The sequence below is a fragment of the Salmo trutta genome, chromosome 1 (genome assembly GCF_901001165.1).
Source record: "Salmo trutta chromosome 1, fSalTru1.1, whole genome shotgun sequence".
Taxonomy (NCBI): domain Eukaryota; kingdom Metazoa; phylum Chordata; class Actinopteri; order Salmoniformes; family Salmonidae; genus Salmo; species Salmo trutta.
Window position 1 is genome coordinate 24,096,543 of NC_042957.1, and position 12,902 is coordinate 24,109,444.

Here is a 12,902-nt window from a genome sequence, read left to right on the forward strand (position 1 = left end):
CCACTTTAATAATGGAACAATTGATGTAATAAATGTATCACTAGCCACTTTAAACAATGCCACTTTATATAATGTTTACATACCCTACATTACTCATCTCATATGTATATACTGTATGCTATACCATCTACTGTATCTTGCCATCTTGATGTAATTAAATGTATCACTAGCCACTTTAAACAATGCCACTTTATATAATGTTTACATACCCTACATTACTCATCTCATATGTATATACTGTACTCTATACCATCTACTGCATCTTGCCATCTTGATGTAATTAAATGTATCACTAACCACTTTAAACAATGCCACTTTATATGTTTTCATACCCTACATTACTCATCTCATATGTATATACTGTACTCTATACCATCTACTGCATCTTGCCTATGCCGTTCGGCCATCACTCATTCATATATTTTTATGTACATATTCGTATTCATTCCTTTACACTTGTGTGTATAAGGTAGTTGTTGTGAAATTGTTAGGTTATATTACATGTTAGATATTACTGCACGGTCGGAACTAGAAGCACAAGCATTTCGCTACACTCGCATTAACATCTGCTAACCATGTGTATGTGACAAATAACATTTGATTTGAATAAGAAAAAGGCATTTACAACTATCCCATCTCAATGTATTGTTGGAAATAAGACCTATAGTGATCCTGATGTTATTTCATTTTAATTTAATAACCTTTTTGTGAATTTAGATTCCTCTCTGTCAAAGAAAATAGAGGATAGACTAATGAAAACCAGTATGAAAAGAGTGAAAGATGGATGGAAGAAGAGAACGAGAATAAGAGCAGGCTGACTGGCCAGTCCGGAGCCTCACCAGTGCTGGTGTCCGTGGTGTGGTGAATGGCAGGGGCATAGACACCACCCTATGCCCCTGCCATTCACCACATGAGGGCAAGGACTGACCAGCGGTAAGGGATCACACCTGTTGCCCCGTCACTATTTCACACCACTGCTTACCCTGGCCAATATATTTTTCAAACCTTCCTTAGATTTTGTTTGAACATTTCCTCTCATCTGTGGGGTGTTGCAGAGGATGTAAGTCCTCTGTTGTCTTGCCCACTTTCCTCCCCTGCAGTGTGGTCCAGTGGTGTGGTCAGTGAAACAGAGAGAAAGGCAAAACGAAAGCAAAATAGAGATGGAACTCCTGAGTGCTGTAAAGGTGTCCTCACCCCAGAGATCTCCCTTCAACCTCTGCTTTCCCCCAGCAGCGTCATGGCAACAGCCAGGTGTCAGGTATCAGCTTACCTGGGGAGGAACAGTGGCGGCCAGTCAGACAAGCTACCATGCCTCTCACATCAACACATATAACAGTAACTGCCTAGCCCTAGATCTAATTCCACTTCACTGGCTGCCAGTAGTAGGCTAGTGGAAGGCCGAAATGGCCGGGACCGAATACCCATACTAGCAGTCAGTTAACATGACCTTTAGTGGCCTCCCGAGTGGCACAGCGGTCTAAAGCATCACTACAGACCCGGGTTCGATCCCAGGCTGTGTCGCAGCCAGCCGCAACCAGGAGACCCATGAGGCGCCGCACAATTAGCACAGCTTCGTCCGGGTTAGGGGAGGGTTTGGCCGGCCGGGATGTCCTTGTCCCATCGCGCTCTAGCGACTCCTTGTGACGGGCCAAACGCATGCACGCTGACTTTGGTCACCAGTTGTACGGTGTTTCGTCCGACGCATTGGTGCGGATGGCTTCCAGGTTAAGCGAGCAGTGTGTCAAGAAGCAGTGCAGCTTGGCAGGGTCCTGTTTCAGAGGACGCATGGTTCTCAACCTTCGCATCTCCCGTACGGGAGTTGCAGAGATGGGACAAGACTGTAACTGCCAATTGGGGAGAAAATGGTTAGAAAGTACCTACAAAAATAAATGACCTTTATGAATTATGAAGCCTTTATGTGTTTTTTATTATTACATAAATTCTTTAAAATTCACAAAAAGAGACGTTAGCTGATGAAGATTATCTCATAGAACAAAACGTATAAGATTTCCTAAGCCACAGACCTTATTTTCTGTGTTTCTTCCAAAACTCTATTCTTTCCCCATTCCTTCTAAATAGTATGCAAAAAAAATCACGTTTTATAGTATGTGAAATTTCGAAAATTGTACTCTGAATGAGTAATCTAATGCCCGATTGCGTTGACTCCCGCCATTCGTTCATTCTTCTTCTTTGGGATTTGGTTGGCGGATCGCATCCAATTTTTAGGTGAATACACCGCCACCTACTGTCAAGGCCTACCTACATTAAACTCTCTTCATTCGTCCTGTTCTTCTAAGAATGTGAAATATAGCCCTAGACACCACCACCTTCACTCATTAAAATCCCGCTACCCCATTCCACTACTTTGACCCTATCTACTCCTGCACCATGCCAACGGCCTGGGAGGATGGGATACCACCCCTCAACACACCCTGGAACTCTTCTGAAGTCAAATCTTGTATACCCAAATATTTCTCTGCAGCTACCACCACAACATAAATTCTCTGTGATTTACGTTCCAATTCCTGCGGTACAGTTAATAGCCATTGCTATGAACACTAAGAATCCAACCGTACTGAAGCATAACTCACTCGTTGCCCTATCCATCTGTGCTGGCACAAATCTACTACTCACTGGCATCTTCTAAGGATCCCTTACCCTTGACCCATCCACCTCCACTTTCTTCACTGCCTCAGCATACGACACCCTTTGCACTACTCTGACTTTGGCCACTTCAACCTGCCTCTCTCGCACTGGACCCCTTCCAATCCCCAGCAACATGAGCACCCCTACAGTTGACACACATAGCTTTATCCACCAAAACTACAGAATCCTGCACACTTCCCACATCTTGTAATCTCCCTCCTACACTGCTGCAACATGACCATCTGGCACCTGAAACCGCACAATGGATTCTGATAACTGATATCCTAACATGACTTTGTCTGGTAGAGACTCAAAACTCAAAAGGAATGTCAATGACTCCTCTGTTTCACCACGCTCCCCACCTGTTCTACGTTGCACCAAACAGCAGGCATCACAAACACCAGGAATTTTCAATTTCAATTGCTCCACCTCCGCACTTAACTCTACCCTAGAATTCACTCCTTTCAATGGTGCCCTGTTCCTAAGAGCAAAGCAAGAAACAGATATTGACCCAAGTTGGCTGACACTGAGCGCCTGAGCCCACTGGTCAGAAGAAACACAAACAAATATACAAGTCCACTACAGATTACCTTTACTGATTCAGCTGACCCCAACTCCTTTCTCACCCACCATGAAACTACAAATGGATCAGCCAAAAGGCAAGGCTCCACTTTCTCCAATAATGTCACTCCACTTCTAATTTATTTGTAAAGCCCTTTTTACATCAGCAGATGTCACAAAGTGCTTACACAGATACACACCCTAAAACCCAAACAGCAAGCAATGCAGATGTAGAAGCACGGTGGCTAGGAAAAACTCCCAAGAAAGGCAGGAACCTAAGAAGAAACCTAGAGAGGAAGCAGGCTCTGAGGGGTGGCCAGCCCTCTTCTGGCTGTGCCGGGTGGAGATTATAAGAGTACATGGCCATTAAGGCCAGATTGTTCTTCAAGATGTTCAAACGTTCACAGATGACCAGAAGGGTTGAATAATCATCACAGTAGTTGTAGAGGGTACAACAGAACAGTACCTCAGGAGTAAATGTCAGTTGGCCTTTCATAGCCGAGCATTCAGAGGTTGAGACAGCAGGTGCGGGAGAGAGAGAGAGAGGGAGAGTCAAAAACAGCAGGTCCTGGACAAGGTAGCACGTCTAGTGAACAGGTCAGGGTTCCATAGCCGCAGGCAGAACAGTTGAAACTGGAGCAACAGCACAACCAGGTGGACCGTAGACAGCCAGGAGTCATCAGGCCGGGTAGTCCTGAGACATGGTCCTAGGGCTAATGTCCTCCGGGACAGGAGGGAGAGAGCTTCTTCTTTGTCATGTCTGACACCATTCTTCCTCAACATACATCTTCCTACTCGGCTCTTCTTCTTCTTCCTCGCTGTCTATAATCACATCTATGCGTTCACCACTCTCAAGCTGCGCCTTCATCCGCTGTATTGCTTGCAGAGCACGCACTGATGCCGTTTCTCCAAAACCCGACTTCTGTTCCTTAGCCCATTTTACAAGTCTGGCTATCTCTGACCTATCCATGCTTCCTTCCTCTTCCAAATCCATTTGTTAATTTTGGTACAGTGCGTCAATTTATCTGATTATCAGCTGTTGTCAATCACCTGAGTCGGAAAAGATGAGTGAATTCTACTCATAGAGAATGATAGAGGCCTCTAGAGGCCAAAAGGACGTTTTAGCATGAGCAGCGCAATAAGAGAAGTAGTAATGGTGTCTTTTTGTAGTCACTAACTCCGTCATGGATCATTGGACAAAGCCTATGGGGAAAAATAATAGCATTTTTGTAGGGTTTTTGGATAAACACTGAAAATAATGTCAGTGGTAAGCGTTTGTCATGCAGCGAGAGTCGAGTGATGACGGAACGGACTCGGTTCAGTCCAGTCAGTCATCCTGATGAACCCTTCCCAGCTAGCTAGTTTATGCTCTTGGCTAGAAACTTCAGCGAGAATTTAAACTTGTCTGCCTAAGTTGGGAGTGTTCAGAATCATTCCATTTTTATCTGATTATTTAATTTTCTTTAGTATTTTAGACATTAATGTAGTTGTACATTTTCTGTGAAAATCACTACAATAAATGTGGTTTAGCACCCTGGGCTGATATTGGCTACACTATCAACTTCCCTCTCCTTACAGCAAGTGGGATTGAAGGACACTGTGCCCATGTTGTTGTGTTGTCGGCAGTGTAGTGTAGACTGTATCACGGTGTAGTGTAGACTGTATCACGGTGTAGTGTAGACTGTATCACGGTGACATCCAGATGATTACTACCAATATTACAAGTTATTTATTGTATAGAAATAACTGTCCTACTCTAATTAAAATCAAGCGGGTTGGAACAAATTGGAGATGGTGACCAATACTAAAAGTTATTTCTCCCTCGCCCATCAAGATAAACATTTTATGAGTTTTAACTAGCGTCATGCTGCTGCTGTTGCCAGCAGAAACTAGCTGGGAAGGGCTTATCAGGATGACGACTGAACCGAATCTCTACTCAAAGCTGTGCGACATACGTCATCCATTTGTCCACCAAACGTGTCTGTATAGCCTCTCCCGATTCCAATGGGTTGTAGCCTCAATGGCGCTGCCCATGCTGTCAAAGACACTATAATAGCACAGATATAAAGATGAGTCCTCTATCTATCTCTATGATTCTACTAGATAGAATGCCGAAATTAGTATGCAGTTTAAGTATGTAGTATGCTACTATGGGTATTCGGACATCGCCACTGTCTTTATGATTTGCAGGAGTTGGAATGTTCTGGTGAAGGTCACTTTCAAAATGTCTACCCTGTTCTGTATGGATTTCGAGGTGTGCTCCGAAATGAGAAATATAGGAGTGGTAGTAAACACACAATAGGCCTTGGCAGGCAGGCATAGCACAACAGATCCAAGTCAAAGGGACATGAATGCAGTGATGTGTGTAATGAGTTGTTTTGCCACATGGTGGCGCTGAGTAACAACTCAATATTACCTCATGGCCTGTTACTGTGCAGTACGTGCTCTGAGTCTAGTATTATGTGTTCTATTATGGCATGTGGAACATTGTGGAACACATCGCCTTGTAAGCTAAATGAAAAGAAGCCTCCTAATAGTAGTGCACTGTACATCAGCGTGTGCGAGAGAAAGCTACCCCATGAATTTATTTTGAGAAAGCAAAGCACTTACGCAGATGCATGTCATGCAAGTCTAAAAAACATTGTTTGCTGTTGGTAAAGGCTGAAACATCACTGTGCAGGTGTTGTTTTGTATTGACTTCCTCCTGATGTCTCTGGTAATTGCTGGATCATGGTCTGACTAGCGAGAAGAGGCCCTTGTATTCAACCACAGCTCGTCTGATGTATTTAGATGGGAGGGAGCGCCGCTCATCCCTATAATACCCTAATCAGCATTCACACCTCGCCGGGATGATTTGAGACAATGGCTTTTTATTGTGGAAGTGATCTCATTGCAGAGTGGCAGAATCAGCCTTTTACAGCCCATCTCCTCCAGGCCTCATCCATCACCGGGTGTCCAGGAGACAGAGGTGGCGGACACACACTAACTCACTTAGAGAAAATGACATATAGGGATGTCACTCACACACTAACTCACTTTGGGAAGGTGACATATTGGGATGTCACACGCCATTACTAACTCACTTAGACTCAGCCAATGTAGCTAATTTTTGGGGGGGCTGCCCGACTCCCATGATGCCCCATTTCAGCTTGAATGACTGGTAAGTAAACTGATGGATGCTTTTCTGGGAGATGTCGGCTACACTCGTTCTTTCATCCATCCGTCCATCCATCTTGAGTATGCTCTGTGCAATTAGTCTCACAGCTGACACTGACCTGGGCCGTCCTCTCCTCCTCCCCTTTTCTCTTGTCCCCTCTCCTCTCCTCCCCTCTTGTCCTCTCTCCTCTCATCCCCTCTTGTCCTCTCTACTCTCCTCTTGAAAATGGGTTTTCTTAACTTTTGTTATAATGAAGAGAGTACTTGACAATTACAATGCACAATTCTGTAGTCACCGTGTCTGAATCCTATTTGTAGATGTAATGAGCGCTCACTGCATTTGTAATAACCAGTAATGATATATTGATATTTAAAGCCATGCAACCGTAGCTAATGCTTCCATTATTGACTCTGAACACAATAGTTGAGCGTGTAATGCAATAGAAAGGTTTGCTCCATCCTTCTGTACTCTGAAAATGAAAGACACAATGGATCATCATGATTTTAATTCTCCAATTACTTTTTTTCTGTAATGAACGTCTACACTCATCCTTTTGAGTGATGATTTGTAATTCATTTAGTTACATTGTGCTGGATGAAATCATTAACGCGTAGTGAGAACGGTTTCACTTGGATTGAATTCGTTTTCCTTTGAAGGAATATAATGTAATAGTGTGACTTGCAACTCAGTCCTAGCATTACATGTAGGCGTCTATCAACATACCCACATTCCCATAGGGGTTATTTATAAAAAATCAAATTTATCTCCACCATATAGCAGATATACCCCTCTATACCCATGTTAATGGAAATCATTCAATCTTATGTTTTGGTACTGAAGCAATTATAAACCAGGTTGATATTTCAATAACTATTTTCTTATTTGTGCCAAGTTTTCCCTGTTAGGTTTGTGCTGTAACATGCGACTGTGTCATAAAAGGCAATAATCCTGGCAGGCTGTCACAATCTTTGACTGAGAGGAAGTCAGGTGCCTGCGTTCATTCATTTGCTTCCTGAAAAACCTTGACACACTGTTCCCTGGGGTGGATTTTAGACTTCATTAAAACAATGTGGTTAATTATGGATCCTCTATGATGGGACACTCCCCCTCCTCCCAGCCCATACACTTCCTACTCACCTGTCCAATTGACACGCTTCAATCCAACAATCATGGCCACCTTGGGACAGGAGGCGCTGCCATAGACAATGGTTCAAAGTGACAGCAGCCTGTTGTCTGACATGTCACTCCGGTAGCCTCTGGGTGTCTATAATTTATACTATATCCCTCTTCTCTTCCCTCCTTTCATTTCCCCTCTTTATCAGTAGCCCTGTTTATACCTGTTGCTAACATGGGTCCTTTGTCGCGATCTTGTCTACATTCTGATTGTACCCATATTTCCGGAAATGTGTCTACACATGGTATTAAAATGTGTCTGTTATCCGTCCAATGTGTCTGCATTTTGACCACATTTCCTGGCCCCTTCCTTTATGCAAAATATTTCAAAGCTATTCTTTCAAAATATTTTCTATTTATTGTAAGACACATATTGATGTAATCAGTCAATGGTTTCTCTGTCCAGATCTGTCTATACTTGTAAGATGTCCAGACAATGCATGTCTGACTACCTCCAGAGGTGGGCAGGTTGATCAGATCACAATGTGTCTTTTGATTGTCTACACCTGTCTAAAAATGTGGCACAATCAGAATGTGGACAAGATCAGTACAAAGGACGCAAGTTAGAACCAGGTTTAAACAAGGCTTGTGAGGATCTCCCATCTCCCCCTCCCAAGAGTCTGACAGGGAATTATGATTGTGTCATAAACCTAGAATAGGATGAAGACTCTTTCAAACTTGAAGCATCTTTATTGCCCTAGAATCCTGAGAATGGTAGTAGTAGTAGTGTACATCTCATCTGAACATGGGTTATATCTCTGTTGGCGCTGGACTTTATATAGGCCTACAGAATACATACATTTACATCCCCTCCACACAGTATTGCTGGATCACACTTTATAATATACTTTGTCACAAAAATATACAGATTATTCCATTACAGTGCACAGATGGAGCAAATAATGGACTTTTGAGATAAATGCATGACAGTTGTCAGTAGTAACATTCCTACCAATTTAGTTTCCCTTCATTTGAACATTTATGATTTTCAGACATTTCTAGTTTCTGAAACAGAAACACACAGAGACACATTTGAAATACCACCACCAGATCTTCATCATAAGAAAGAAAAGCAGTGTTTTGCACAATTTTGTAATCTACAACTCAATGCAAAAAAATACAATGTTTCAATGCACTGTACATTATTATATTGCCTTAGATGCTGTGTTATAGTACAGATATCAGTGCCATGAGTTTAGTTGTGAAGCTAGTACAAAATGTTTTATTTACTTATTAAAACAAAAGTACTTAAAAATCTTACGAAAATGATCTATATTTGTTCCTTTTATTTTCCATTAATGCCACACTGGTAAATAAAAAACAAAACAACAAAATAATCAAGCCAACAATAAATACATCTTATTTTCAATTTCTCCCCTCACCTTCATAATCTGTGGGTCAAATTTACTTCATGTCTTTCCCTGAAAATATTTCAGAAAATTCAAGTGACCCTAACTTCTGCTAGTTATGTGTCTTACGGGACACCATACTTTATTGTGACCATTTGCCGCATTGTTTAACTGTGTATCCCACACCATTCTTTGGCACGACTGTCCACAGTTCTTTTTTATTTTAAAAAGAAAAGTTATTAAAGCACTACAATGCAAGATGAACAGGCTTAGAGCTGGTTTCACACAAATAATAATCCTAGAGGATCTTCAAGTTGTGTGTCTTTCATCCTTTTCACTAGCAATGTTTACGTACATATCAACAACTACCATCAACATCCCTTGTAAGGTAGTTATCCCTGTCACTGAGGTGATGTCAGTCCTTCCTCCTCTCCTTTCTTCTCTTCTCTTCTCCTCTCCTCCTGAGTTTAATGTGAGCAGGGCTGTGTTAGCCTTGTCATGTATCACTTCCTGCATTAATTTTGACCTTTATGACATCACTACCCTATCCTTCCTTTATGTGATCCTAGTCCCACATGGCTGGTCAGGCCTTGGCTTCCAGCAGTTCCAGGAACAGCTTGTGCATGGGCACACGGCCTTCTTGCTTGATGCTGCAGAAGTGCTGGACGGCCCTGGCAGCCGTCTGCCGGAGCAGGGGCAGGGTCATGATGATCTTGCCTGCCCGCCGAGGGTCCTCTGTGTGCTGGGCACTCTCATAGTCCTGCAGGGCCCCATGGAGCACATCCTGGAGCCTCTGGACTGCCTCCACATCCTCTATCTGCATGGAGTCTGTGGAGAGAGGGTGAGAGGGAAGACGGATGGAAAGGGAGAGGAAGGGAAACGTTGTAAGATGTTGTTGGCATATACTGTACGCAGAGATTGAACGCAAGAAAAGCCAAATAGTCATTGGAAAAGACATGCCTAACTCAACGTAAATTATACCAACATCAACAGTAATTCCATACCTGAGTTAGCCAGCGCAATGGCCTTGACAATAACAAATTCCTCTTTTTCTATCCTCATGGCTTTGTATTTCTTCACCAGCTGCAGTATGGCGTTGTTTAGGTCCAGTACACCTGCCAGTTTGGACTGCTCCTCATCCATGATGTAGTCCTCAGCATACACCAGCTTATCCTCCAAGGCCAGCGAGCGAAACACCACACGCAGGATCAGAATCTCCATCCAACCGCTCTGCAGTAGACTCATCTGGTCTGCCAGTGAGAGTGAGGGGAAACCTGTAGAAAGAGGAATGGAGAAAAGGGAGAAATTGAGAGGTTAGAGCTAGCTAGGTCAAATTAGGGATAAAGAGAGAAAGGGAAATAAAGACATATCTTCATTGAAAAGATACAAATGAAAAATACATAAAGGTTTCAAAAACATCCACTCGAAAATGTAATTGTGATGGTTTCAGTCAGAATGGCTGGACCTATTGGAGATATTAGACCAAGGTCAACCGAAAGGTTACTGGCCGAGGGGTCAGTTGGGGTAGAGGGACAGAGGCAAGAGGTGTAGAGCAGTTTAATAGTGAAAGTCCTAAGTTGTCCATCCAATAAAGACACCGCCTTTGAACGACAAATACACCCCCATGTGAGCATGATTAGATCCACACACGCTGTAGTCTCCTCACACACCCACACAGCATCATTAAAAAAACAGATTGATTACTTTACAGAATGAAGGAGGGGGAGGGTTTTATTTTTGACACCATCAGTGACTCTTATCAGGGTCCGGGCACTTTTACAATCGCCACGGGGATGCCTGTGGCTCCCGCCCCTCTCTTATCTCACCCAGATTGATTGGAACGCCGTCTGTGGACTCATTCATTGGTCGATAGGGATCTGCTTTCCAGTATGGAACGATTGATCAGTAGAGGAAGGAGAAGCATTGTGTAAACCTGTGTCTTTGTCTTTGAGGAACCTCTATATGGTCACACACAATGGGACACACACTGTAAAGGAGCATCAGCAACGTCTTCTGTCCCAGAGACGAGACAATGCCGGCAGAGACAAAGAGGTCCTCTTTTTAACCATGGGATGGTTAAAAAGCTGTAGTAAGGGTTGCGGGTGTGTGGAGATCTTGGGACAATGATATGCTCACAGGCTTCGATTTGAGAGGGTTATCTGGGCTTGAAGGGTTCAGCTGAGCCCCTACAGACACGCAGACATACTTACCTCACAGCCAACTTACGGCAGGCTAAAAAAGGCCAAAGCGTGGGGTGAGAGAGGGTCTTAAGCCAGCTCATCTTCTCCCAGCCTGGCCCTCAGACAGAATCAATGTCAGTCTTCATGACAGGACCAGACAGGGGGGGACTCACCTCCCCCTGGGCAGTAGCAAATACAGCCTGGGCCCCTCTGCCAGGACACTGGTTCCTCCAGCCATGGGCTGTAGCCTGCCACTCACACAGAGCTGATGTGACACCACCATTACGGTGCTACAATTGGTGTAGAGCTGAGAGTACTTTCCCTCCTCTCTTTGTCCTTTTCTACTGTATCTCTCTCCCCCCTCTCACAACATCTATCTGACTATCTCTATCACACTCTCTCTCTCAATCACTATCATCCCACTCTCTCTTTCAGTCTCTCGCTTTCTCTGTCACCCCCTGAGGTGGGTCCCTGGTGTGTCTGTGCTCTGGTTGTTTCTCATGACTGCTCCACTCCCCCAGACAGACAAACACTCCACTGGCAAAGGGCTACAAATACATGCAAACATATGACTGACTGTGGTTGACTCCCACTCTGACAGTAAACACTGGTGACAAGCAGAGAAGAAGAGTTCCAAGGCAGCCATTAGGGGAATGCTTTGTTGCTCTTCCTCCTTTCTTTGAGAACAATGAAAGTGCTGATCAGGAAAGTCTGCATACACACACACACCTGCTTAGGTAGCTTGTTGTGTAAGCATTACTGGACAAAAATCAACAAAAATACAGGTGTTTCCCTAGTGATGTTTTGGGTGTGAACAGGACATTAACTGCTGATAGATGAACGTCTCTCTCCTCTGAGTGAGAGAGAGAAAAAGTTTGGGGAAAGAGAGAGAGGTGAAAAAGATACTGGATATATGGTCATATCTACCTTCACTGCTATCTACTTGGCTGCCATCTTTTTGTGGAAAGCCATTAGATTTCTTAAAGTTTGTGTACCCTGACAAATTATGTAACAGCACTTGCTTGTCCTATGTTGCTCTGCGTGTGCTCACTGTTCAATGATTGTCTATATTGTAATTGTTTTTAATAACCTGCCCAGGGACTGCGGTTGAAAATTAGCCGGCTGGCTAAAACCGGCACTTTTACTGAAACGTTGATTAATGTGCACTGTCCCTGTAAAAATAAAATAAACTCAAACAAACTTATGTAAGGAAATTCAACAGGAAATATAAAATACAGTTAAAGTTTATTAAACGAAATCTCACTTTGTTTGGTTAAACGAGGCAGGACAATTATACAGTTAGACAGATATCTAATCCTGTCTGTCACAATGGGTGAAGTTGTGGGAGGGACTAGTTTTCCCAGTTAGCCCAGATCAACACAGCTGGCCCACACCCAAGGGCCTTTCCAAAACAAAGACTTCCCAGAGAGAGAGAGAGAGAGACAGGGCTGTCACAAGTTCAACCATGTATCCACAACAGGTTGGAATGCAAACTCAACAGAGGGGGCGAAGAAAGATGGCGTCTTCCTCTTTATCGCCACCATTAGCGTGTGTCCGATGATCCATATGTGTTGTCACTACACAACTAAACCCTGGCTTGCTTAAACAGGCTTAAACAGCTTATTTAGCCTCCTATGCCCTCTATCCAGGAGAGCACTAATTAGGAGGAGTTCTCCCTACACACTCCTCTTAGTAGCAGGGAAACATTTAGAGTACTAATACTTTCAGGTGGTACTAGGCTCTGGCACATGGTCAAGTGACCAATGACGTAGAAAATACCTCCGCCTCACCCCCCCCCCCCCCAAAATAAAAGCAATATTATTATATTCTCGGTCT

General features: G+C 43.5%; 1 protein-coding gene across 2 annotated transcripts in view; it reads right to left on the bottom strand.

Annotated features, from left to right (window-relative positions):
• Positions 1-8,207: 8,207 nt before the first annotated feature.
• Positions 8,208-12,902, bottom strand: part of LOC115191722 (estrogen-related receptor gamma) — a 38,931-nt gene continuing 34,236 nt past the window's right edge. For both annotated transcript variants that reach the window (XM_029749589.1, XM_029749581.1), the window contains exons 7-8: positions 9,891-10,160; positions 8,208-9,714 (exon numbers count right to left, since the gene is read on the bottom strand). In XM_029749589.1, the coding sequence (XP_029605449.1) occupies positions 9,470-9,714; positions 9,891-10,160 (515 nt within the window). In that variant the 3' untranslated portion in view covers positions 8,208-9,469. The remainder of the gene's footprint in view (positions 9,715-9,890; positions 10,161-12,902) is intronic.